The 25,329-nt window shown below is 47.9% G+C and overlaps 2 protein-coding genes across 15 annotated transcripts; one reads left to right on the plus strand and one right to left on the minus strand.

The window, feature by feature from the left end:
- On the minus strand, positions 1-23,046 carry Mfsd11 (major facilitator superfamily domain containing 11). 6 transcript variants are annotated; one of them, XM_029483248.2, is made up of 14 exons: positions 22,784-23,046; positions 20,961-21,134; positions 20,441-20,496; positions 16,768-16,875; positions 15,949-16,028; positions 15,734-15,830; positions 14,229-14,287; positions 13,664-13,808; positions 11,315-11,355; positions 9,280-9,345; positions 6,483-6,608; positions 3,756-3,930; positions 2,208-2,343; positions 1-1,799 (listed from the first exon to the last, which is right to left on the minus strand). In XM_029483248.2, exons 2-14 carry the CDS (start codon positions 21,054-21,056, stop codon positions 1,635-1,637), a joined length of 1,350 nt encoding a protein of 449 aa, XP_029339108.1. In that variant the 5' UTR covers positions 21,057-21,134; positions 22,784-23,046; the 3' UTR covers positions 1-1,634. The 6 variants fall into 6 exon arrangements, with proteins under 6 accessions (XP_029339108.1, XP_021031907.1, XP_085685526.1 ...); XM_021176248.3 differs by lacking the exon at positions 22,784-23,046 and adding an exon at positions 21,566-21,761; XM_085829400.1 differs by lacking the exon at positions 22,784-23,046 and adding an exon at positions 21,377-21,392.
- Positions 22,016-25,198, plus strand: Srsf2 (serine and arginine rich splicing factor 2). 9 transcript variants are annotated; one of them, XR_015044926.1, is made up of 5 exons: positions 22,016-22,566; positions 22,814-23,124; positions 23,396-23,499; positions 24,155-24,260; positions 24,762-25,198. XR_015044926.1 is itself a non-coding variant. In XM_085829404.1 (3 exons), exons 1-2 carry the CDS (start codon positions 22,205-22,207, stop codon positions 23,115-23,117), a joined length of 666 nt encoding a protein of 221 aa, XP_085685530.1. In that variant the 5' UTR covers positions 22,016-22,204; the 3' UTR covers positions 23,118-23,124; positions 23,396-25,198. The 9 variants fall into 9 exon arrangements, 3 of the variants coding, with proteins under 3 accessions (XP_085685530.1, XP_085685529.1, XP_021031914.1); XR_015044925.1 differs by having other exon boundaries at positions 22,814-23,499; XR_002379100.2 differs by having other exon boundaries at positions 24,155-25,198.
- The last annotated feature ends 131 nt before the right edge of the window (positions 25,199-25,329 follow it).

The raw sequence follows: 25,329 nt of genomic DNA on the forward strand, positions 1-25,329 counted from the left end.
TACATATGCCAAGGTACATTGACACAAAACAAAGAAATAGTGCACACTTTAATCCCAGCATTCAACCAGATCTCCAAGTTCAGGGCCAGCCTCATGAGTTCCAGGACAGCCAGCGCTACACAGAGAAACCCGTTGCCTCGGTGTCTCTTCACAAGAGGAAAGTAACTAAGACACCAGATAACGCACCCCGTACCGGACGGTCTTTAACTGCCTGTAAATGCAGTTCACAGGGATCCAATCCCTGCCTGACTTCTCTGAGTTCTGTAGGCAGGCAAGCACACAATGTATATACAGACAAGCCGCAGGCAAACACATACACTAATAAATAAAATAAAAAAGAATTTAAAAATAAAATATTAAGCCGGGCGTGGTGGCGCACGCCTTTAATCCCAGCACTTGGGAGGCAGAGGCAGGCGGATTTCTGAGTTCGAGGCCAGCCTGGTCTACAAAGTGAGTTCCAGGACAGCCAGGGCTACACAGAGAAACCCTGTCTTGAAAAACCAAAAAAAAAAAAAAGAAAAAATATTGTCATTAGATATGGTGGCAGTTATACAACCTTATGCACACACACCACACATACATACTAAGTTGGTGAATTTTAGCCAGAGGTTGTTTGTGGCTTGGAAGAGCACAAGTTGGAGGCCAACCTGCAGTACATATTAGACCTGATCTAGATGCTTAATTAATTTAATATCTCGATCGTAAGAGTGTCAGTCCTTATGGGAGACAGTCTGCAGTACTTACGCACTTTCCCAGAGAGGATGGCCGCACAGACCCCACTAGAGGATGGAGTTGTCTTTATTGTAACGTTAGGTCAGGACAACCACAGCGTAAGTCCTCCCCCTCCCAGGAAATACTCTTTCCTTCTCTAAATATGCTTTTATTAGTTGACAAATGACACAGTCTTTACCTCATTACACATAACCGGCCCCTTGCTGGGAGTGACAAGGTAAGACTTGTTCAATAAAGCATTTTAGGAGAAGTTGAAGTCTCAGGCCAAGCGGTGTGTGGTAGCATATTCTCACCACCCAGGCATTCTGGAGACAAAGGCAGGAGCATTGCCTGGTATACAAAGTCCAGGCCAGCCGAGGCTGCATATCAAGACCCTAACTCTTAGGATTGGAGCGTTTTAAATCCAGTGTTGGGCAATAACCCCAACACTGGAGGCGGGGGAGGGCTGCAAGTCCAAGACCAGCCTGGACTACGCAGTGAGATCCTGTCTCAAAACAACGTGTCTCAGCATCCTTGCTGTGTATCAGAAAGTCATTCCCAGACCCACACGTGGAGTGGCATCTGCTTCCTATTTCGAAAGAGTGAGGCATACTCCACAGCCAGCAAGGATCCCGTGACACATGGCGAGCCAGGCAGGATCGTTCCTCGAGAATGAGGATGGAGGAGCCCTGATTGTGAGGAACTGAGGGAGGGGGTGGACAAACATCTCAGAACAGCTGTAATGGATAGAGCGGGATTCCCTTCCTCCGCTAGTGTGTGCCACTAGGATATGTAAACTTTACTACCAACCCCGCCCGATTTCACAGTCTCCGTTCTCGCTTTAGCGATTATGAGACTGACAGGCCGTCGGATTTAACCAGCTGCCATGTGACCAGCTGTGTTTCTTGGAGACACTTGTCTCATCAAATGCTTCGGTAGTCCGAGCCTCGGGCCACGATGGCAGCAGCGTCCCACTCCACAGCGAAGAAAGAAATGGTTCCAAAAAACCCAAATATCACCATGACCAGGAGCTGCCAGTGGAGGAGGAGGTAGTTGCTGTAGAAAAAGGCCACGGCTGCGCAGATCGACTAGAAGAAACAAGATAAATCACCAAGTGGATGCTGGGGCCTCAGCTGCTCCACAGTCAGCCCAAAGGACATCTGCAACTGGCGGTGCCCGTGAAGACAGACTTCACTGGTCCCCAGCTCACAAATGCACCCCAACTTGCCAGACAGCAATAATCCAGTAAGCTGTGGCACTATAATAGTACAATAAAGTGATAAGAAGTCTGAGACTCTGTGGAGAGATGGGGCTGGTACCTAAGGAAGTATTCACTCAAGTGCAGAGACCAGAATTAAAGCCTCTCACCTAAGCAAGCCCACTGTGCCTGGTTCTCCTCACCCCCCTTTACAGGACACCCAGCATTCATTTAAAACCCACAGGAGGAGTGAGCGAGGACAACAGGAAGGAAACCTACTGCAGCACAATCCAGTTACCTGAACAAACTTAAAGACTGCGAAGGCTGGCGCACTGTCTTCTGAGTAGAGAAAACCCAGAATGCTAAGCAGCTGGGTGTTGAAGCAGCTGTCTCCCAGACCCAGCAGAAAACTGCAGAGAATGGCAACTTCTTTGCTGAAGAAAAACAAAAAAACAAAAACCACATAAGACTAGGAAGATGGCTCAGTGGTCAGACAGAGGCATGCGCTGATTCTGGGAAGGACCTGAGTTTGGTTCCCAGAACCCATGACTCCAGCACCAGAGGACCCAATGCTCTTCTTTGAACTCCACAGGCACCACCTGAACTCAAATATGCCCCCCCCCCATATATGAGTAATTTAAATAAAAATATGCTGGGGGTGGTGGGTACATGCTTTTAATCCCAGCATTCCAAAGGTAGAACCAGATGGACCTCTGTCAGCTCAAGGCCATCCTGGTCTTAGGGAGTTCTAGGACAGCCAGGACTCTGTAGAAAGACTGGTCTCATACATACATACATAAAACTAAAGTGAATCTCTAGAAAGAAGTTAAATGTGTAGCACCAATATTCACCAAATATAAAACCATGCTCCCAACAAAAGCAGTTTGTATTTGTTTTGTTTTTATTTGGTGAAGAGGCTGCTGAGGACTGAGCCCAGGGACTCCTTAATGCTAGGCAAGCCCTGCTACCATACCACTCTCCAGGCCCAGTACAGACCCCAGGCTGCCCTGGAACTTATGATCCTGTAGCCTCAGTCTCCTCGGCAAAAAGGTCACAAGTGTGCAACGCTCCTGTCCCCAAACAAGAATAAATAAATACTAACACGGCTGAGGTCTTTTCTGTGCTATTGGAGATTGAATCCAAGGTCTCCCAAATTCAAGGCAAATTTCTTCTTGTTTGTTTGTTTTTGAGACAGGTTTTCTCTGTGTAACTCTGGCTGGCTGTCCTAAACTCACTTTGTAGACCAGGCTGATCTTGAACTACTATAGATCCACCTGCCTTTGCCTCTAGAGTGCTGGGACTAAATGCGTGCACCACCATTCCATCTGACTCCAAGTAAACATTTTACATTCAGGGTTCCAACTCCAGCCTCCCTACTGACTCTGCAGTGAACAGTTATGCTCACACACAGAGACCTTCACAGTCTAGCAAATTCTGGTCTACTCTCTTTGAAAAGCAAATACTATCTCCTGGGCGAGGCTCCCTTGGGTCTATGGATTTATCTCCAGACACTGCATCTATGATGAATTAAAGTCGAATGAAATCAACTGACACCCTCAAACCACGAAGGACTGAGCAGCTGCTCGGCCAACAGCTGCCGCCTTGTTCCTCTGTGTCCCCCTCTAACACGGCAATAGTTCACTGCTAAAAAGCCAAGGATAAAATTCTCATCAGATATTTCTGTACCCCTGCACGGATCAAGAGATGATCCAGGAGGGCAGAGGTTAAAAGCAACCATTGCAAAACTACCTTTGTACTCTCTGCTCTCTCAGCTCTTGCCAGGTGACCTCACAAAGCTGACAGACTCTAAGAAGGTTTAAGTGCTCCACTTGGACAGTCAGCATACCTGGGCCTGATGTACGCAATGCTGTTGGTCCCTTCCACAGGGGCAATGGGCGCGTCTCCGGGCATGTTGAGAAAGATCAAGTAGAAGGCTACGAAGTGCACCAGGGTGCCGAGAAGCACGACCGGGTTCCTGCCAAAGCGACTGTTCTTGCTCAGCAGACCGAAGAGGCTACCACCTGTAGGTCAGGACACAGGAACACTTCAGGGGGTTCCACCCACCACAGAACCATAGTGTGAGCAGAGGATGAATCTCAGATGTCCAGCGTCTGCCCAGAAACAGGGACCGTCACAGTGGGAACACAGGATGACCACAGCACTCACAGCCACGGCATCGACGTTAGCTGTACTTCCAGCCAGCGATGCTCCTGCTATTCTTTCTGTGAATGAATACACCAATACACTTCCTATGCTTGCTGCCTAGTTAGAGAAACAAAAGGCTGTGCATAACTCATCAACTACCACTGTTGTAGTGAGACTGGGCCTCAGGTAGCCCAGGCCTGTGCTGACCCTGCCTCCACCTCGGGAGTAGGGGGTGGGGATTAGACCCGTTCATGACTGGATGAATCACCGTGAAACTGTAGGGTGGCAACAAAGGCTTTTAGGAAGGTTCACCCATCATAACAGCTTAGCGCCAAGGCCAGTGGCTTGTCCTATGGATCTAGGGACCAGGAGACTGAGGGAAGAGGAGTTCAAAGCCAGCCTGGGTAACTTTGTGAGATTCTGTCTCATGGTTTTAAAACTGGAGTGTGGTAAGCAGCTAGCTCAGTGGTAGGGTGGCTGGTCTAGTATGTACAAGGCTCCAGGTAATTCCTAGCATCCCCTCTTCCCCAAGGTTAGCAGTTAAAAAACTTCTCACATGAATAGGGCTGTGGCACAAACTTGTAACAAGTTTGAAGCTAGCCTAATTCTATATTGTGAGTTCCAAGTCAGCCAAGAGCTACATAGCAAGGCCATCTCAAAAAAAAAGATAATATTCTATAGCACAGTGTGGTAACTGTGGCTAATGACAATTATCTGTGGGCTACAAGATAGCTAGTAGAAAGGATTTGAAAAGTTCCATAACACAAAGTAATGATATAGCCCTGAGGTGGCTGATATGCCTATTACGCTGACCTGGGATCGGGTCATCACACAGTGCGACGCCACACTGTGCCCTGCTCCCCCGTGCCCACACAGCTGGTGCAGGCCCCCTGAAGAACAATCTTGGAGCCCCTAGCATCCTGCTAGCCTGCATTCTTCTTCTTTTTTTAAAGATTTATTTATTGTAAGTACACTGTAGCTGTCTTCAGACACACCAGAAGAGGGCATCAGATCTCATTACGGGTGGTTGTGAGCAACCATGTGGTTGCTGGGATTTGAACTCAGGAGAAGTTCTTCCTTCAGAAGAGCAGTCAGTGCTCTTACCCATTGAGCCATCTCCCCAGCCCCTGCATTCTTCTTATTAAGCAACAGGGTACATCTAGAATTTTCCTGAGTTCTGTGAGCTACATCTAACCCTGCTGACTCATTTGTGCCCATGAGGAAACTGAAGGCAGGATGAGGCCTGCCCCCCCCCCCCGTACTGAACACACACACACACACACACACACACACACACACACACACACACACACACACGCGCTTTCCATCAGTCTCTGCTGTCCTGCTCTCTGGGTCACACTCTTAGTTCTGCACACACACTGGCCTCCATGCGAGTCTGTGGAAACTGATGGCATCCAACCTGCCTTAACCAGCTTTGAGGCTGAAAGCAAGCACAAATCTTTGAGTCCTGAGCACCTTGCTATCAGCTTTTACAATGAGCGTCCTTTTCTAGACCCCCACAAAGGTGTCAGCAGGTTTCTAACCATCCACCTAAACTTACAGGCAGAAGAGCCTCACAGATAGCTCACCCTGTGATGACATCACCCCAAGCGGGAACAATCATTCCAGGAGAACCAGGCTGTTCCCTCAAGCAATAAGGCTCTCTTTGAAGCACCTTGCAGAACCAGATTTGTGACAGCTGACAACAGCTTAACCGCAGCAGACTAGTCGCACACCTCCTACCTGGGTGCCATCGCCCTAGCCAGGGCTCTGATCCCAGCACCCAAGCCCAGCTGCAAGGAGAGCAGGGAAGACTGCAGGGGCACAAAGACTTCCAGCCTACCCAAGAAATCTCAACTCCAAGTTTAGGGAGGGACCCTGCCTCAAAGAAATGACAGAAAGTGATAGAGGACTTTAGATGCCCTCCACTGGCCTGTGAGTATACACTTGTGCACACACTCTCTACTGGCCTTGTGTGCACACACCTGCATACACACACAAATAAGCAAAAGTTAAAAAAAATAGTGATGATGGAAAAATAAAATACACCCATTTGGATAAAAATAAGTAGGGGAGATAGAAACTCAAGGACAGGACAGAGGTGAAGGAGACCTAAGATTTCTATCTTTATGCCAACAAAATGTTTTTGTTTTCCTTTCTTTTCTTTTGAGATCAGGTCTTAAGTAGCCCAGGCTGACCCAAAGTCATTATACAGCCAAGGATGACCTTGAATTCCTCAAGTCATCCTGCTTCCACCTCTCAAGACTCAGGAGTGTAGTCAGGAGCCATCATGCCTGGCTCTTCTTCCTTTTTAAAATTGAAGCAGGGTCTCCTTTTATTGCCCAGGCTAGCCTTGAACTCCTACAGAGCCAGCTTTCCAGCCTGACTCTGAATGAAAGGTTTTTAAACTAGAAAAAACCCAACCTACCTAAAATCTCTCCAATGCCGATGAAAATTCCAGAAAGTCCAATGAGGCTTTTCTCTTCTGTCCCAAATTTGTTTACGGCCCCAATACAGGTACCGTACACCCCAGAGAAGAAGGTCAGCTCCAGACCTTAGGAGGGGAAAACCAGGGTTAGTTTAACTGTCCATCCAGGCTTTTTCCTATTTTTGGTTTGTGTCTAATAGCAGCTGAGCTTGCCCTACCTGAGGACAGACACACTGACAAAATTCAGAGACACTTCCACTCCCCAACACAGAGGCTCTGCAGGGCAGCCTTCAGATGACTAAATCATGTGACAGCTCCCTCATGAGACCACAACTCTGGCAGGAGACACCAGGGTGGCTTGCTTCCTGCTTTTTTCTGCCAGCCCTGTGACCGCACAGGGAGATGACCTGCTGACACAGGCTCTCTGACTTCTGAGCCCCAGAACTCAGGGGATACAGTGTGGTTGGCAGCTGTTGGTGATTTTTGAGACAGGGTCTCGCTTGTGCAGCTAAGGTTGGCCTCAAACTTGCATCTTTCTGACAGGCTCAGGCTGGTTTTCATTTTTGTTCATTAGGTTTTGTTTTTGTTTTTTCCTTCAAAGGCTGGTTTGTTTGCTTATTTACTTATTGACAGGGTTTCTCTGTGCAGCCTTGGCTGTCCTGGGACTCAGGGTTTCTCTGTGTAGCCTTGGCTGTCCTGGGACTCACTCTGTAGACCAGACTGGCCTCAAACTCAGAGACCCAGCTGTGCCACCACCGCCCAGCTGATTTATTTTTATTATGGTGCATATGGTGTTTGGCTGCAGGCATGTATGTCTCTGTACCATATGCATACAGTGCCCGCAGAGGTCAGACGAGGCCTTTGGACCCCAGAATTAGAGTTACATATGAGCCACCATGTGAGTGCTGAGAACCAAACCTGAGCCTCTGGGAAGAGCACAAAGCCTTCTTTCTTTCCTTTTAAAAAAAGATTTATTTATTTACTTATTATACGTAAGTACAATGTAGCTGTCTTCACACACACCAGAAGAGGTCATTGGATCTCATTAGTGATGGTTGTTAGTCACCATGTGGTTGCTGGGAATTGAACTCAGGTCCTTCGGAGGAGCAGTCAGTGCTCTTTACCGCTGAGCTATCGCTCCAGCCTGTGGTTTTGAGTTGCCCCTGACTCTTACTCCAAGACTGGAACTCTAACCTATGGCTCTGCCTTTGCTAGGCAAACGCTGACACTCAATTATGCAATTGCACCCTCAGTCTAACCACAGCAGGTTTTTTTGGACACAAGGTCTTGCTCATCTGAAAGTCAAACTGAGATTACAGGTGTCATCTCACACTGGGTCAGAGCACTGATGTTTGAGTTACATTAAAAACAAAATCATTAGATGGTAATCCCAGCACTTGGGAGACAGAGAGGGTCAAGAGTTTGAGATCACTTTCAGCTTCACAGTGAGCTCTAGACCACCCTGTGCTCGATCAGAGATCAGGTCTCAAAAACAAAAGCAAGTAAACAAACAGGCACCACCAAACAAAAAACAAAACAAAAATCAGCTCCGGCTGTCCCGGAACTCACTCTAGACCAGGGTAGCCTCAAAGTCAGAGATCCACCTGCCTCTGCCTCCTGAGTGCTGAGATTAAAGGTGTGGCCATCATAGCCTCAGCTTTGTATACCTGCTTACCTATATTTTATATACTAACATAGAATTACATAAAAATTTCTTGGGTAAAGCACACGCCTTTCATCCCAGCACTTGGGAGGCAGAGGCAGGCAGATTTCTGAGTTGGAGGCCAGCCTGGTCTACAAAGTGAGTTCCAGGACAGCCAGGGCTATACAGAGAAACCCTGCCTCAAAAAAAAAACAAAAAAAAAAACAAAAAAAAACAAAAACAAAAAAAGAAAGAAAGAAAGAAAAGGAAAAGAAAAGATCAACAGTAGAAAAAGTTCTAAAAGCCCCGATTTAAACCCCACTCTATGGTAAGTTTTCCAGAGCCTCAAACTAAGACAGCTCAAGGGGGCAGTTCCCATGTCTTTGGTAAAAACCCAACTTAAACGGGCATGCTTCTGTACAGCTGGCTCGCAGGCAGGAGATGGCAAGGGCATAATATCAGCAGACAGAAATAGCACACATTGAAGGCTCATCAGCCCATAAGAAAGCCGCCGTGAAGGGCTAGGGCACCATCAGCTGTTCTTATGGACACAGTGATGTTTTACAGACTCTTTCCAACATACACAGAAAGTTCCATGTTTATCCCACCTTCCCTAGAAGAAGAGACCAAGGGCTGCAGCTGTTCTCACAGCGCCCTAGTTCCCTAGGTCACATGTCAGTCATGTGACCCCTCCTGGGTACATCCTGAGTGCTCCCTGCTGCTTTGACCTGGCTGGTCCAGGCTATCTCTGGTAGTAGGTTCCTTCCACACAGAATCTGGGTTGGCCCTGTGACTGGCTGTCACCGAGGCTAGGTCCATGACAGGCCTTCAGGAGAGCTTGGTCAGCTTTTCCTGCTGTCTTTGGCCACTCTGAGGTCTGGCTCTCCTGTCACTCACATGAAGAGCTCACGGAGGGAAGAGGTTATTTATTCACAGAGCAGGGCGGAGCCCTGACGACAGGCTATGACACCCAGAAAGGTACCAGACATGCGTAGTAAACTGTTTTAGAGGCTGTGGCAGCAGCTGCTCTGAAAGCAGCCTCAGGAGGTGACAGGACAGCACTGTGTACTCGAGCAGATCCCGCCATCAGCACACAGCCGCAGGGCAGGCAGGGCAGCTGTACCTGTGTAGGGACAGGAGGGACAGAAGCTGTACCTGTGTAGGCAGTCGTGACGCTCAGGAGCAGCATCTCCCTGGTGATGCACAGCCTCAGAGACTTTTCTGTAAGGAGAACAATTGGACAGACGTAGCTGGATTTTAATCGGCACCCATTTCCTTCAGCCAGAACATTCCTCTCACCACTGAAGCCAGGAAACAGAGCCTAAACTTTCAGAGTAGAGTGCACGGGACAGGAATGCTCATTTCAAGTGTTCATGTTGGTGCTAGAGACACACTGTCCTCCCTGTGTCTTTAGATCTTAATGACAACAGAGGAGGGGAAAGGAACCAGAATTACTCAAGACAATAAAAAGCTGAGCGCACACTCCTGAGAGGCTACTGAGGAGCCAGCCGACAGAGATTTGGGTCAGAGACTGACTGCAAGCTGGGCGGTGGTGTCCATGCTCTGCTGTCTGCAGACACCTCGACCTCTGCCTCAGCACCTGGAGGTGTAGATGAGATCCACAGTGGAGATCGCATTGCTAATTACGTGCCCACTCCCTACTAAGACAGGTCTCACTCTGGCCCAGGGTATACTGGGAGTTACTATGTAGTCCAAGATAACTTGGAACAAGTCAATCTCCCTGTCACTGTCCCGAGTGTTAGGATTACAGACACAGACCACCACACATGCAAAGCTGCATCTCAATTATTAATTATTGTTATTATTATTTTTTGAGAATCTCCTGTACCCCAGGCTAGCCTCAAAGTCCTCGGTATGCGGATGATGGCTAGCCCTCTTGCCCCTCAAGTACTGGAATTACAGGGCTGAAGTGGAAGAATCCACAAGCTTCAGGGGAGCCTGGGCTACACTCTGCAAATCAGTCTTTACAAAGTTGCTAAACTGCTGGTTCTGTGAGCTTTAACCTCGACTCTCTGGCCGTGAGTAGACGGGTTCCTAGACTACAAATTGGAAAGCCAGACCTCCAGTGACCTCATTTTGGCAGGGAACCCAACTATACCCTACCCTACCTGCTAATACATAAAACCCCAATTTATAATTTATAATTATGACTGCATCCCTCAAACACAGGCAGTGTATAAAAGCTGTATTAGACAGCTCTAATAACAGAGCATACATGTCCCACGTCCTAGGTTCTTTCTAAGAGGAGGCCTTGTGACCTCTGAGCCAGGCGTCAGCTGATAAGATCAAGAATTTCCGCTCTGGCAGAAGGGACCTGACAATGCCTCATATCCCCAAGGGCCACAGGCACAGTGAAGTCCTGAGAGCTGATGGCCTGCAACGGGTTGCTCCATGGAGTAACCGCCTTAGCAAGGGTGTCTCCTAGGAAAGCCAAGAAGCTGAGAGGCTGGAGTTGGAGCCTGCCCGGGTCTGAGGGAATGACTGTCTCCCGTGTGAATCAGTCTGGGCTCAAATCCATCTCAGCCACCTACTGACTGGCTGGTTGACCTTGGGCAGAACTTCCTGACAGCCGGTTTTCCCATCAGTAAGATAGATGGCACTTGTTTGTAAAAGTTACAGTGGACACTGATAATCACATGCCCTGCCTGTCAACCACTGAGCCACCCAATCCCAACCTCATTCCCCATCTCCCCCTCACTGGATAACATTTCCTCCACGCTCCCAGTACTGTTTGGTTACTTGTAAACAGCTCCGAGAGGGCTCAGGACGGACCCTGGAAACCTCAGCTTTCTTCTCTGGAATGAAAATGTCGCCCGCTGCCCATTACAGAATCCTTAGAACCACTGTGCAAAGGCAGCGAGAAACCTTACTTATAGAATGCTTGCTCTAAGGAGCAGCCTGGGTTTTCTCACCTCCCTGAGTCAGAGTCCCCACACCTGAGGCCTCCTCCCAGCCGTCACACATTCCTTAGGTGGGCAGAGCTACCGTTCCTTCCTGACAGCCCCATGCTAGAGACACTGGTGGAGAAACTGGCGTACGTTAGAAGCGCATACCTGGAAGACTGAAAACCCTGGGGATCGTCAATCCAGAGTTACCAGGGAAAGGGGGGAGGCAAATGCTGAAGGTGTTCCCCAATAGCTCTTGCATTTCAGACACAGAGAATACTTACTAAACGCATCGACTGCCTTTGTCACGTTGTTCTGGGCAGACCTGGGAAAATAAAACAGACTGGTTTCTCCCTCGGAAACTCCCAAGGGAAAAAAGCAGCCCCTGACCAGTGACCGCCCCATTTCTACTGAGGTCTGTGGAATCTCGGGCCACACTCCTTTATTTCACCATGTCAGAGGCCCAGGCAGGTGGCTCTTGGGGAGTTCCAAGCCAGACAGATTTACAAAATGAGACCCTGTCTCAAACACAGACAGGTGTGCACACAAAAAGACCAATGTGTCTAGCTCCCACTTAGTGGCTAAGAGCAGCTGCTCTTCCAGAGGACCCAGGCTCGATTCCCTGCACCCATATAGCGACCCACATCCATCTGTAACTCCATTTCCAGGAGCTCTGATGCCCTCTTCCGTCCCCTAAGGGCACCAGGCACACACATAGTACACAGATTACAGATGCAAGGTGAAACATCCACACATATTAAATACAACAATTTTTTTTTAATTTAAAAATAAAATCAAGTCAGGCGGTGGTGGCGCATGCCTTTAATCCCAGCACATGGGAGGCAGAGGCAGGTGGATTTCTGAGTTTAAGGCCAGCCGGGTCTACAGAGTGAGTTCCAGGACAGCCAGGGCTACGCAGAGAAACCCTGTCTCGAAAATAAATAAATAAATAAATAAATAAATAAATAAATAAATAAATAAAATCTTCTGATATAAGGACAAGAACATGACTGGCTGGAGGCACAGTTAGGGTGCTCTGAGATTTTCTTACAGGGGTATTAATTCTGCCGCCTCTAAAACTCAATTCCATTAAGAACATGTCACTGCCCGGGCTGGCACATGGTCAGCCAGTAGTATTAGTGAAACAAAGACGCAGAAGTTGTGCACGTAGGTGACAGTTCAGGACGAGAGAATATTCACTAGGCTGACGTCATTCCTAAGAACCACACTTTTCCATGGGCACACGATCCTCTTCTCCAATTGCTGCTGACTACTGCTCTAACACAAAGCTGAGAAACAAACCTCACATACTGCTTAACGCGTACACAAAGTCTGCTGAGCCAGGCCAGGTGACATCATCTTATGGGTCCGCTGTCATCTAGCAGTCTGTCACTAAAGGCAACTCGTCACACGATGCGATACGATGCGATGCGATGTGTGACTGTATCACGTTAGCATATCCTCAGCCCAAAGACCACCACCTTCATTTTAAACACTGGTGCCAGTTTCCAACTGGAGAGTTTTATGAGTTCTTTGTTTGTTAATTACAAAGGCAACACAGTAGCCAGGCATAGTGGCCCACACCTTAAATCCCAGCACTCAGGAGGCCGAGTCAGGTAAATCTTTGTGAGTTTGAAGCCAGCCTGGTCTATGCAATGAGAGTCTGTCTCCCAGACAAATAAACAAGTAACTAAGTGGCAAAACGTTTAACAATGGATGAAAAGTTGTAAGGAAAAATCCTTCATAGTTTGACAACTCAAAAACAAAATAAGCCTCTCGTTTTTCTTTTTTCTCCCTCTCAAACCTAACTAGACAAATCACCTCTAATTTTTGGTTATGTAAGGTTCTGGTTTGAAACAGGTCTTCTGTAGCCTGACTGGCCTTGAACTTGCTGTGAGCTTCCATTCCTAATCCTCCTGCCTCCACTTCCCGAGTACTGGGACTACAGGTGTGTGCCACTCTGTCTGGTGACCAGATACCTGAAACAGTGTCACTCCTGAAATGTGCTCAGGTAACCGAGTATGCTGGCACTCACTCGGGATTCCAGCAGCAGGGGCTGACGCAGGAGGCTCTCCTGCCCAGGCCTGCCTAAGCTATGTAGTGAGATCCCATCTCAAGCTCAGAAGGAAAAGGCTCAGATAATGACAGCATCGGAAACCTCGTGTACAGATGACTGTGAGGGCCAGGAGCCCAGGCCCTGAGAACTGCAGGGCCCGACCGACACTCACCCACACCACAGCACTAGGAAGCTTGAACGCTGGGCCACAGGCACAGGACTAAAGGCAGAGCCATTTGTTCCTCACCTATCAGCCCAGCCTCCCACAGGGAGATGGGGTAGAAGGCTGCTGCTCACCAGAGCAGGAAATTGAGGCCTCGGGACATGATGGGATAGGGTTTTTGTACTGTAGGGTCGTCTGACAGCTGGGGAAGGACAGAAGTCCCCGGGGAACTTTCACAGCCTCCCTTCTAGGCCCTCCCCTTCTGTTCCCCAGGACTCTCCTTCACCTTTGCTGGAAAGCTCTCCCCATGCCCATCTGTCTGAGAGTAGCCGGGACAGACCAGCTTAGTAATCCCTAGACCAGGGCTATTCAAAATCTACACTAACGCGAGGAAGAGTGTTCCGGGCGTCTTACTCGGTGGCTTCCATGTCCTGGTCATCGCAAGACTCTTCTTCTCCAAGGACATTCTCGGGATCTGGTTTCCGAATGAGAAAGAACAGAACGGTGCCCACGAGGCTTATCACTGTCAGAGCAATAAACACTGTCCTTCGGTCATGCTCTAGGAACAAAAGCAGAGAGTGGAAGAGCCTGTGAGTGTTACGCCCACTGGCCATCCCCAGGCAGTGAAACATTTCCTCAGTACATTTTTAAGGTATCCGTAAAAACTTAGGAGAAGGAAACAGCCACTTTCATCTTCATCTCTCAGCTAGAGAATACTAAGAGCAAAGGAAACAGTCCGAGAACGAACTTTCGCTTCTAACCTGGGGAGGGCACGGAGCCAACAAGGGAGCGCACAGACCCTTGGGAGCCTGGCTAGCGCGTGCCAGCAAAGCACAGCCACTTGGGAAAAGGCAAGCTTCAGAAGAAACATCAGGGTGCCAAAGTTCCGGGGAGTGCTGCTTAGAGCAGATGGGACATTCTGCAGAATTGCTGCTCACTTTCATAACCATCTGAATAAAGCAACGTGAAGAAGACCAACCTGAAATCTGGGTCTTCCCTTGCCATGCAAAATATATGTAGAGATTTCCAAAGAACAAGCTGTGGGGGGAGAAAGGAAGAAGACGCTGGGGCATCACTGGAGTCCTCTGGTTAAGTCATTTATTTACTTGAAACAGGGTCTCACTATGTACTCCTGGCTGGCCTGGAACTCAAGGGAGCCACCTCCCTCAGCCTCCTGCATGCTGGGACAAAAGGCCTTGAGTCACTGTGTTAAGCTCACTTTTGGGGCTTTTAAAACCACTCCCATTATTTGGAAAGAGGAAAGAAGCTAGTGAGAAAAATGGGAGGTGATTTTTTAAAGAACCTACCTGCCCTAGGTTCCTTAGCAGGACCACCTGACTTTCTAAGAAAGTTAAGTGACCCATAGCATGTGACAGTAACCTGACTTGGCACCTGATTCACTTGGGCACATGTGACTTCCTGGGAAACAGACTTATGCTACCTTTAAGTTGTAAAATTTAAAGAGTCTGTGAACAAACTGCAATTTCCGTATGCACACCTCCAACCATTGCACACTCCCCTCACTCGCTCTCCTCTGTCTCAGTCTCTAACTCTTTAAAGCTTCTGTCTCAAGCCTGGTGGGGTACACCTGTACTTTCAGCTACTTGGGAGGCTTGAAGCAAAATAGTCACACCGAGTCAAGGCCAGCCTAGGCAGACTCCCAACCAAACAGAAAATAAGACACACACATACAACCCCTCCCACCACCACCAACTAAACATTCAAAATGAAGTCTTACGAAAACCCAAAAAACTTTTTTTTGTTGTTGCATTTAGTTGTTTGTACAGGAGAGGTGAGCCGGGGCTACAGGGCACAGGTGGAGGTCAGGGGGCAACCTGTTGAGGGAGTTGTTCTCTCCTTCTACCACGTGAGTCTAGGGACAGAACTCAGGCCATCAGATCTGGTGGCAAGAGCTTTTATCCACGAGCTATCTCGCTGGCTCCAGGCTGGCCTTGAACTCACTGCAATCTTCCTGTCTCTACCTCTTGAATGCTGGAATTACAGGTGCATTCCACTATACCCAGCTCTTCAGGATAGACTACTGAAACCAAGAGGCATAAGAAGAATGAGAATGACCGCTGTGGCTTCTTTCTCAGAAATTAGCTCCCGTGCCATATGGTTCACACTTGGTACCGCCATCCTCCCTTCTGAATCCAAGCGTACTTGTTCACAGCTATCAGGCAGCGCAGCTTGGGGGAAGGATGCTGCTCCTGGACCCCAGATAGCCATATTTCCATGGGTTAACTTTTAGTCTCCATTTTCTCATCTGTGGACTACAGATAATGCCTCCCACCTCCTGAGCTGCGTGAAGATAATTAAACAAATGACCCCAAAGCCCTAAACTATAGAGGATGCTAGGTTGACATTTTCTATTTGCTAATTTTAACATAAATCATAGAGGGAATCTGTACCACATGGTAAAGATCTAATAAGTGACGTCACAAGGCAACCCAAGGGGGGAATGAGCTCTAAAGATATTATTACCTAGACTGTAAGAGTGCCCAGAAAATTCCGCTGTTTCTCCCGATTGTGTGCTCATCAGAATTTATCGTCAGGCAATTTCCTTGTGCTGTCCAAAGGACTAAAATTCAAAGCAAAAGTTCATTAAAAGTCTAATATCAGGTAGCTCCCGGCACTAACCGGTACACCGCACCTGCGCCCCAGCCCCAGGGAAGTGTGCTTGCCGGGTGCTCACTCACCAGCAGCGGCAATTCCGATGAAGACAGATGCCGTGTAGAAGGACCATGGGAAAGGCTGGATAAAAACGGCAATGTACATGCTAAAATACAACAGGTCAGCGCATTACAGTCAAACAGTATGTGAGACAGAGCTAAGCATGCCGCCCCAGGGCCAGCACAGAGGCTCTCTTCCTCAGCTTCACCTGGAAAGCGCTTTCGTATGAAAGAAGCAGAAACGTGAGTTGGTTTGGGCCTTTTTCTTTTCTTTTTTCTTTTTTTTTTTTTTGCCCCTGGAAAAGAGATGAGGCCTCTGAGTGTGACAGGGCAGTGGTCTGCCACTGAGCCTTCTCCAGGTCAAGCTGCTTGCTGTTTACCACATTGGGATGTTAATGGACATTTTGAAGGATTACAGCAACTGCCATGAGCTCAGTGCAGGATGAAGCTCCGCCCAGAAACATCTCCTAATTTCATATAAATCTACTTGCCAACATAAGAGAAAGCAAACTTATTTCATGGAAGGTTCTTTTCAACCCCAACAGGTTTTTGGATTCTGATTATTAATAAGACAAACGCTGATATCCACTAGACAGGTTGGAACCTGATGAGAGTAGGAAGAATTCTAAAGGCTGATCCAGTTTGGGGACAGCCTGGGTCTGGGCTATCATGAGACCTGGTCTCAAACATAAAAACCAACTTGATACACTCGTTGGTTAAAACTTCAGTGTTCCTGAGCAACAACCCAAGAGTCAGACCCCTGAAATAACTACTTTCTACGTGCTCGAGAGATGATCTGAAGTGCTCTCCATTTAACAAGCGATGGGGGAAAAAAGAGCCACTCACCTGTAAAACAAACCACTGACAAACATAGAGATCTGAGGTCCAACAATGGCGACCACGGATGGAGTGATCAAATTCGAAGCAGAGAACACGCCATAAATAATTGCCAAGCTGCTCAATATACAGAAGGGAAAAAAAGAACAAAAACCTTAAGTAACGCATCCCAAAAATTCATGTTTAAATTTCTGCTTAGGCGGCCAGATGGCCCAGTGGGCAGAGGCACCTGTGCAAGCCTGGAGACCAAGTTCCATCCCCAGAACCCACCACAAGAGAACCAACTCCTAAATTGTCCTTTGATCTCCACTCATGCACTGCAGTATGTGGATACATATATAAAATAAGATTATGTAAAACCCTATTCATAGCCGGACATGGTGGAGCACACCTTTAATCCCAACACTTGGGAGGCAGAGGCAGGCGGATTTCTGAGTTCGAGGCCAGCCTGGTCTACAGAGTGAGTTCCAGGACAGCCAGGGCTATACAGAGAAACCCTGTCTTGAAAAACAAACAAACAAAACAAAAATTCTATTCATAATATGTAAATTTTATAAGTTCACAAAAAATGTCACAGACTTTAGTCAGAATATATATTTATATCCTTAGAATAAAGTTCTCATTTATGTAGCATATAAAAATATACATTTAATTCATGAATATATTAGTTATTGATAGATAAATAAAGGTTTTGTTGAGATGGGGCCCTACTATGTAGCTCTGGCTGGGTTTGAACTCATGGCATTCCTGACTCAGCCTCCTGATTGCGAAGATTATGGGCATGCAAACAATAAAAACTGGCTGGTTTTTATTTGTTGGTTATGACAGGGCCTCTAAATCTTGTCCTGGCTGGCCTCAAACCTGCAGCCAAGCTCCTGTCTGCCTGTCCATCCCAGGGGAGTGTTGAGATTATAAACACGTGCCACATCTAGCTTGTATCATGCTTCTTTCAGCCAGCTTGCCTGTAACATGATTCCAAGTACTGCTTTTAACAAAGTGAGTGGAGAGAACTACTGTGCCGAGCACTTCACAAATATTTCCTCTTTTAAGCCTAGATGCTATGTTACTACCCAATCTCACTTTATAGGAAACACAACTGCAGTGAGTGAGTTGTCTGAGTTCAGCCAGTCCTTAGGGAGTGGTGAGTCAGCCTCCAGCCCAGGAGACTTTGCTCCAGGGGCCTGCAAGTGGTCTGTTCCAGTCCAGCTTCTGGGAGCTGCATGGCATTTCTCTGCTATAGATAACAAGCCGAGTTATAACGTGCTTCCCTAGAACTTGCCTGAACATTTTTCAATCTCTCCTCAGCCGTTACATACACGCTGCTCAGTTACACATATAGGTTATATAAATATACAAGTTATTTATATAGGCAGTTGATTTTGAGACAAGATTATCACTATGTAGCCAGGGCTGGCCTTGAACCCACAATTCTCCTGCCCGAGCCTCCTACATACCAGGATTACAAGCATACACACAATGTCTAACCCTACATGTATCTTTTTTCCCCTTGCTAGTATACATATCTTTTGTTGTTGTTTTGGGATACGTCTCTTATGTAGACCTGGATGTACGACAACTCTCTCTGTAGACCAGCTGACCTTGAACTCACAAATATCCCCTTGCCTCTGCCCCAGTTTACTATACATTCCTTGAACTCAAGCTATCTTGAGGATCCTCATTTCATTTCTTAGGCAGTGTTTATCTGCCTAATTCATTCCAATTTGTAAATGCGTATTTCTCTGGCTTCCATAAGCCGCTCACAAATTGAATGTATTCTTTTATTTGTTCTTTAAAATACACAGAACACACAGTACTACCAAGTTGTAATGGTTTTAATTATCTAAAAAAGCGGACACTAAAATCCACCTATCCTCGGATACCATGTATTTGGGTAATAAAGAACCAAATTAGGAGAGTTTTGAAATTGGGAGGATAAACCTATAAACAAACCTATAAACAGAGAAATTACGGAAAAGGACCCAGGCATAGCAAGGCCTGTCTACCATCCCAGTCCTCAGCAGGTTAAGCATGGCTGGGTTCCAGGTCAGAGGAGACTACAAGGTAGGATTTTCTTCTCAAATAAATGTAAAGAGTGTGTGTATAGCTTAACTTCACAACTCTACAACGTGCACATACTAGAGATAAACACGTACGACTCTTGTCAATTGAAAAGTTTTGGTTTTCTGCTTTAAGAGAACCCAGAGGTAGATGAGGTACATTTGGTTAATCCCAGCACTCAGGAGGCAGAAGCAAGAGGATCTCTGTGACTTTAAAACCAGTCATTTTGAGGCCAGCCTGGTTTATGGAGTGAGTTTCAGGACAGCCAAGGGTACACGAGAAACCCTGTGTCGAAAAACCAAAGTAAATAAATAAATAAATAAGACCAGCCAGGGTTACAGAGTGAGACCCTGCCAACCACAAAACAACCGCCCCCTGTCTAGTTTGCCCAGTATCTCAGCAGGGGGTAATGCCAGGTTGACAGAGGCCTCATTGTCACCTTCCTGACAACAGAGTCTTGGAGAGCCTCTGAGAGAATGCTGAATTCTTTGATGTAAGTAATTGGAAAGAGGAGGAAAGAGAAAAAAAGAAACCTTGAAGCCAGGCCTGATGCTACAGGTTTCTAAGCTTATCACTAGGGAGGTGTAGATACCTGAAGTTCAAGGTTATCTTGTATTAGGCTACAAGCTCCAGGCCAGACAAGAGAGGAGGCAATTGGAGGGAGAGAGGTTGTATATGTGCATGTATTTAGTACATTTCCAGCTACAAATCCAAAGTACTACAGACCTGTGAAGTTTTCATTTTCTATGTCTAAACAGCATAAAAATCTTTGGGTTTTTGTTGTTGTTGTTGTTGTTTTGTTTTGTTTTTTGAGACAGGGTTTCTCTGTATAGCCTTGGCTGTCCTGGAACTTACTTTGTAGACCAGGCTGGCCTCAAACTCAGAAATCGGCCTGCCTCTGCCTCCGGAGTGCTGGGATTAAAGGCGTGTGCCACCACGCCCGGCTTCAGCATAAAAATATTAAAGCTTCTGATGAAATTATAAATTGAGAATGAGATTACAAAGCCTCAAAAATCCAATGTTTCAGCAATTACAGCACTGTTTAGGATTAGAACATGAGTTTGACAAGACTTGCGTGCATATTGAGCCAGAAGCACTACACTGCCTGCATAGCCATGATCTCAGTAAAGAACCTGGGGTCACAGAGATAACTTGCTGAACGTAGCAAAGCACCCCAGTTCTGAAGCCAGGCTTTCAATCCCAAAGTCTCCTAATTCTACAGAAGACCTTCAGTCATCATCATAAAGGAATTTACCATCACACTTATTTATTTTGGGATTCACGGCATGCACCCCCATGCCTGCTCTGTAACTTTCTTATTACTACATTTTAAAATTAATGTTTATATGGTAGGAGAGTGTGCTCCTGTGTGGAAGTCATATGAAAACCTGCAGGAACTGGGTCTCTTCTTCCACCATGTAGGTTCTGAGGATTAATCCACGTACTGTGGGAGGTCTGGGTCTGTATCTACTGATCTACCTGGCCGGCTCAAATCTCAGCAAAAGAGAGACAGATTTGACACAATCATGGCTACTCTTCAGTTACAACATGTTATTGCTGGTTCTCCTGAGGAGATGGACGGAACTACGACATGCAAAATAAAGTCATGCACACAGTACAATACCTGGTATATCCACTGCCATGAAAATCTGTGCTATTTAAGCTCCTGATGACAGTTTGCTGTGTGGAAGATAAAACTAATCAACGAAAATGTCTTGCCATCTCCCTCCCCGCGGGAAAGCCTGAATACTCAGGAAAAAAAATGTTATGATCCACACCACTCACCCAAGCCCACCATGAGAGGAGAAAAAAAACGACTCAATTGCAGCAGATGACATACTCGAGATGGGGAAACAGATAATCAACTGTACCCACAAGCCACCCAAGCACTAAATACAGAGTTTAACACTCACAAAAATTAAAGTAACTAGGTCCATACTCAAACTGCAAGCCGCATCTGAGTATTAAACGCAAGTGTTTAACACCACGTAAACGCGAAATATCTGATACACAAAATTAAGAAAACGAGAAAGGGTAGGTTGAAAAACAGGAGGTGCAATCTTGGCGTGGTAGCGGACATAAACGTTTATTGTCACAACTGGAGTGCATTCAGATGGGCATTCAAAGGAAGGATTCCAACTCACCGCCACATTTCCACAAGTCTGAAAGGCGGTGAACATAAACATAAAGGCAACTCCTAAAATAACGATGTTGAAAAGCTTTTTAGACTCCGGGGACATTTTGGCTCCGCTTGCTCGGAGGCCAGCAGCGGCCCAGGACAGTCACCTCTTCTCCTCCAGTCGAACCCCCTGACAGCCCTGAGGGAAGAAACCAGATAAGAGAACCACGAAGCCAGACTGCCAATTTCCAGTCCTGGGATGAGAATGGTGGGTTTAAGGGAAAGCTCTCCCCACCGGCACAGTCGGGACCCTCCGGGGACGCGACCGAGTGCAGAGGACACCCAGGGTCTACCCGCCGCAACTCCAGTTGCAGGGACCGGGATCCCGGACAAGGACGAGCAGTAGCAGCTGCTGGGGCCCGCCCTCCCGGCCTGACTCACAGCAGATCACGAGACCGGTCAGCTGACCAGGGTCTGGTCGCAGCGCCCGCTGGGAAATGTAGTCCCGGCGCCCCGTGGGGGGAGGGGAGGGTACGGCCGCACGCTGTGGCTAGTGCGTACTTTAGGTCTACACTACCCGTCCCTTCGTAGAGAGCAAAGGCCCCGAGAAGTGAAACCAAGGCAGCGAACCTCAGTCAGGAGCGGCGGGAGAGGGGAACGTGAGGTGGCCCCGGGACACAGAGAGGCAAAGGAGAGTGCAAGAACCGGCTCTGACAGGCGGGACTGAAGGCTGGGCGGAACGGCGCGTGGAGCCCGGGCATTGGCGTGGGGAAGGGGGCGGAGCTCTGGTGGGGCGCGCTTCCTCTTTCTCCCTCCATAGAGTCTCGTTCTTCCCCATCCCGCGCCCTCGCGGACGCGCCCACGGTAGCGCATTTGGCGGGCTTTCTAACTGCTTTCTCGGGCTGCTCCCCCGCCCCACCGCAGTGACTGCGCGCTTTCCGCCCGCCCGCCGCGCGGTGCGCAGGCGCGCCCGGGAGGGGCGGTGCGCGCGGCGGCGACGTTACGCAACGCGGCCGAATGGGCCAATCAGGAGATTCATTTCCGGGTGGCGCGGGCGCCATTTTGTGAGGGTGGGTATAAATGCGCGGTGGGGCCCGCCCGCCCGCTTAGTTGCTGCTCAGGCGTCCGTCCCGTGCGGGTGCTCTGCGGCGGCCTTGCGGCTCCCGCCCGACCCACGAGGACTGTAGCTGCTGAGCGCCTGACGGAGCCGCGTTTCCGGAGAGCGAGGGCCTGTCCGGGGCGTTAGGGTCTCGGCGCCGCTTCGCAGCCATGAGCTACGGCCGCCCGCCTCCTGATGTGGAGGGCATGACCTCCCTCAAGGTGGACAACCTGACCTACCGCACCTCGCCCGACACCCTGAGGCGCGTCTTCGAGAAGTACGGGCGCGTCGGCGACGTGTACATCCCGCGGGACCGCTACACCAAGGAGTCCCGCGGCTTCGCCTTCGTCCGGTTCCACGACAAGCGCGACGCCGAAGACGCCATGGACGCCATGGACGGGGCGGTGCTCGACGGTCGCGAGCTGCGGGTGCAGATGGCGCGCTACGGCCGCCCGCCCGACTCGCACCACAGCCGCCGGGGCCCGCCACCCCGTCGGTACGGCGGCGGCGGCTACGGGCGGCGGAGCCGCAGGTGAGCGGGGCCCGGGCGGAGCGGGAGGCAGACGGGCACAAAGGTACGCGGAGCACGTGGAGCGAGCCCCTCCCTCGCGGCCGGGTGGCAGCAGGGCCGGGCCACTCCGTCCGAGACCCCGCCTCGCGGCGAGGGAAATGGCGCCTGGCAGCCAGATAATGGCGGCGGGGCGGGCAGAGCGGGCGGGCGGGGCGGGACCGGCGGCCTGCAAGCTCACCCTGTCGCTTCGTTCGCGTCCCACTCGCAGCCCTCGGCGACGCCGGCGCAGCCGATCTCGAAGCCGGAGCCGGTCCAGGTCGCGGAGCCGCTCCCGCTACAGCCGCTCCAAGTCTCGGTCCCGCACTCGCTCGCGCTCCAGATCGACCTCCAAGTCCAGATCTGCCCGAAGATCCAAGTCCAAGTCCTCCTCGGTCTCCAGATCCCGCTCGAGGTCAAGGTCCAGGTCGAGATCGAGAAGCCCTCCGCCCGTGTCGAAGCGAGAGTCCAAGTCTAGGTCGCGGTCCAAGAGCCCACCCAAGTCTCCAGAAGAAGAGGGCGCAGTTTCTTCCTAAGAAAATGGTAATGCCCGCGGGAATCTGAGACACGCCCTAACTCCCGTGGGGTATGGAGTAGGTTTTTTGAGCCATGTTAGCAGGAAGACTCCTGGTGTTGAGAGCACTACTGCTCTGAAGTTACTCAGCTTTGGGAGTGATGCTGAAGAGGGGTCTGCAGAGAGAGGATTGTGTAAAGCTTAGATAGTAATGGCTGTTTCATGCTGTTTGAGACCTATTAATGAAAATGACTATTTCTTGCTGTTTTTATCCAACGTCTGCATTTTCCCCCTTTAAAGCTGCGGTCTCCTGTTTGATAAAAGAATATTGGCCAGTATTGCAGATTTTAACTGATTTGGCTGATCCTCCAGGGACCAGTTTCTGTGGGCGTGTATTGGAGCAGGTTTGTCTTTAAATGTTAAAGATGCACTATCCTCATAGAGAAAAACATTCAGTGCAACTGTTGTTGTGCTGACTGGGACTTCTTACTCTAATGGATGTGGCAAAGGAATTGCAATTAAGAAGCAATGAACTTTTGGAACCCCAAAAGAAAGTTACAGGTATCGATCTACACCGGGTGGGGAAAGGATAGTGTGTCTTTAACTCTAAATTGTTTGGTCCTATTTTTCTTTTTAAAGGAAAGGGCCCTAAGTAGCTGATTAAGAACATCCTCAACTGCCAAATGTTTCATTTTCAAACATCTTACAAAGTGTAGACTAATTTCTGATAGCAAGTTTTTGTTTGGATACAGCCCCACCCTGTTCCCCCTCCCTTTTTTTTTTCTTTTAACCCTCCCTTGCCTCCTTTTTTTTTTTTTTTTCTTTTTGGTCTTGGTTATTTGACCAAGAATCACATATCCGAACGTGCTGGTGGTACCCTTTGGGAAAACTCCCATTTGGGCCTTTTAAAAAAAACTGATAATGGCCAGGTGGAACCTTCTGTAACCTACTTGTTTCACCAGAGCCTTAGTAAGTACATGCCTGATAATGAAGCCATGTGCACTTTGGAACCTTTGTAGTAGTGGAAAGTAAGCTGAACCTCTTTCTTTTCAAACCTAGATGAATCGGCAAGCGGCTTAACAGAGGACATTGGGGGAAAGGACCACAAACTCAGTCCATCGGTCCATGGAAGAGTCCTTGGAACAAGCAACTGGCTATTAAAAAGGTTATTTTGTAACATTTGTCTAACTTTTTACTTGTTTTAATCTGCCTCAGGTGGCAAACTTCATTTTATGTGCCATTTTGTTGCTGTTATTCAAATTTCTTGTAATTTAGTGAGGTGAGCGACTTCAGATTTCATTATTGGATTGGATATTTGAGGTAAAATTTCATTTTTGTTTATAGTGCTGACTTTTTGTTTGAAATTAAACAGATTGGTAACCTAATTTGTGGCCTCCTGACTTAATAAGGAAACATGTACAGCCATTACATACAGCCTAAAGCTGTCAGCAGAGTGACTCAACATTGCCTTCACTTCTTAATAATTAAAAACCTATGAAAGTTGGTGTAATTTGTTCATATATGTTATTTACCTTCAGGTCTATATGATAATCTGAACCCAAATTTGTATAAAGACTTTTCAGGTGAAAAGACTTAATTTTTTTTTTAAAGGATTGTTTACCCAACACAATTCTAATCTCTTCTCTTATGTATTTTTGTGCACTAGGCGCAGTTGTGTAGCAGTTGAGTAATGCTGGTTAGCTGTTAAGGTGGCGTGTTGCAGTGCAGAGTGCTTGGCTGTTTCCTGTTTTCTCCTGATTGCTCCTGTGTAAAGATGCCTTGTCGTGCAGAAACAAATGGCTGTCCAGTTTATTAAAATGCCTGACAACTGCACTTCCAGTCACCCGGGCCTTGCATATAAATAATGGAGCATACAGTGAGCACATCTAGCTGATGATAAATACACCCCCCTTCCCTCAAAAAATGCAAAATGGTAAATCTGATCATCTTTGTGTTGTGAACTTTAAAAAAAATCAAAATGTTAAGGAAGCAAATGGTTTGTAACTTTGTAAGTACTTAAAACATGGTGTATCTTTTGCTTATGAATATTCTGTACTATAACCATTGTTTCTGTAGTTTGATTAAAGTGTTTTCTTGGTGTTAGCTTTTTTGAGAATATGTCCTGGTCTTTTGTTTCCCTCATTTTAATCCAAAACCTATGCAATTATTTACTTTGAATGCTAACAGCCTTAAGGTATAAAATGTGGGTTGGATTGCTTTTTACTGGTAGGTAC

The sequence above is a fragment of the Mus caroli genome, unplaced genomic scaffold, assembly GCF_978045245.1.
Source record: "Mus caroli unplaced genomic scaffold, Mus_caroli_1 scaffold_13, whole genome shotgun sequence".
NCBI classification, from domain to species: domain Eukaryota; kingdom Metazoa; phylum Chordata; class Mammalia; order Rodentia; family Muridae; genus Mus; species Mus caroli.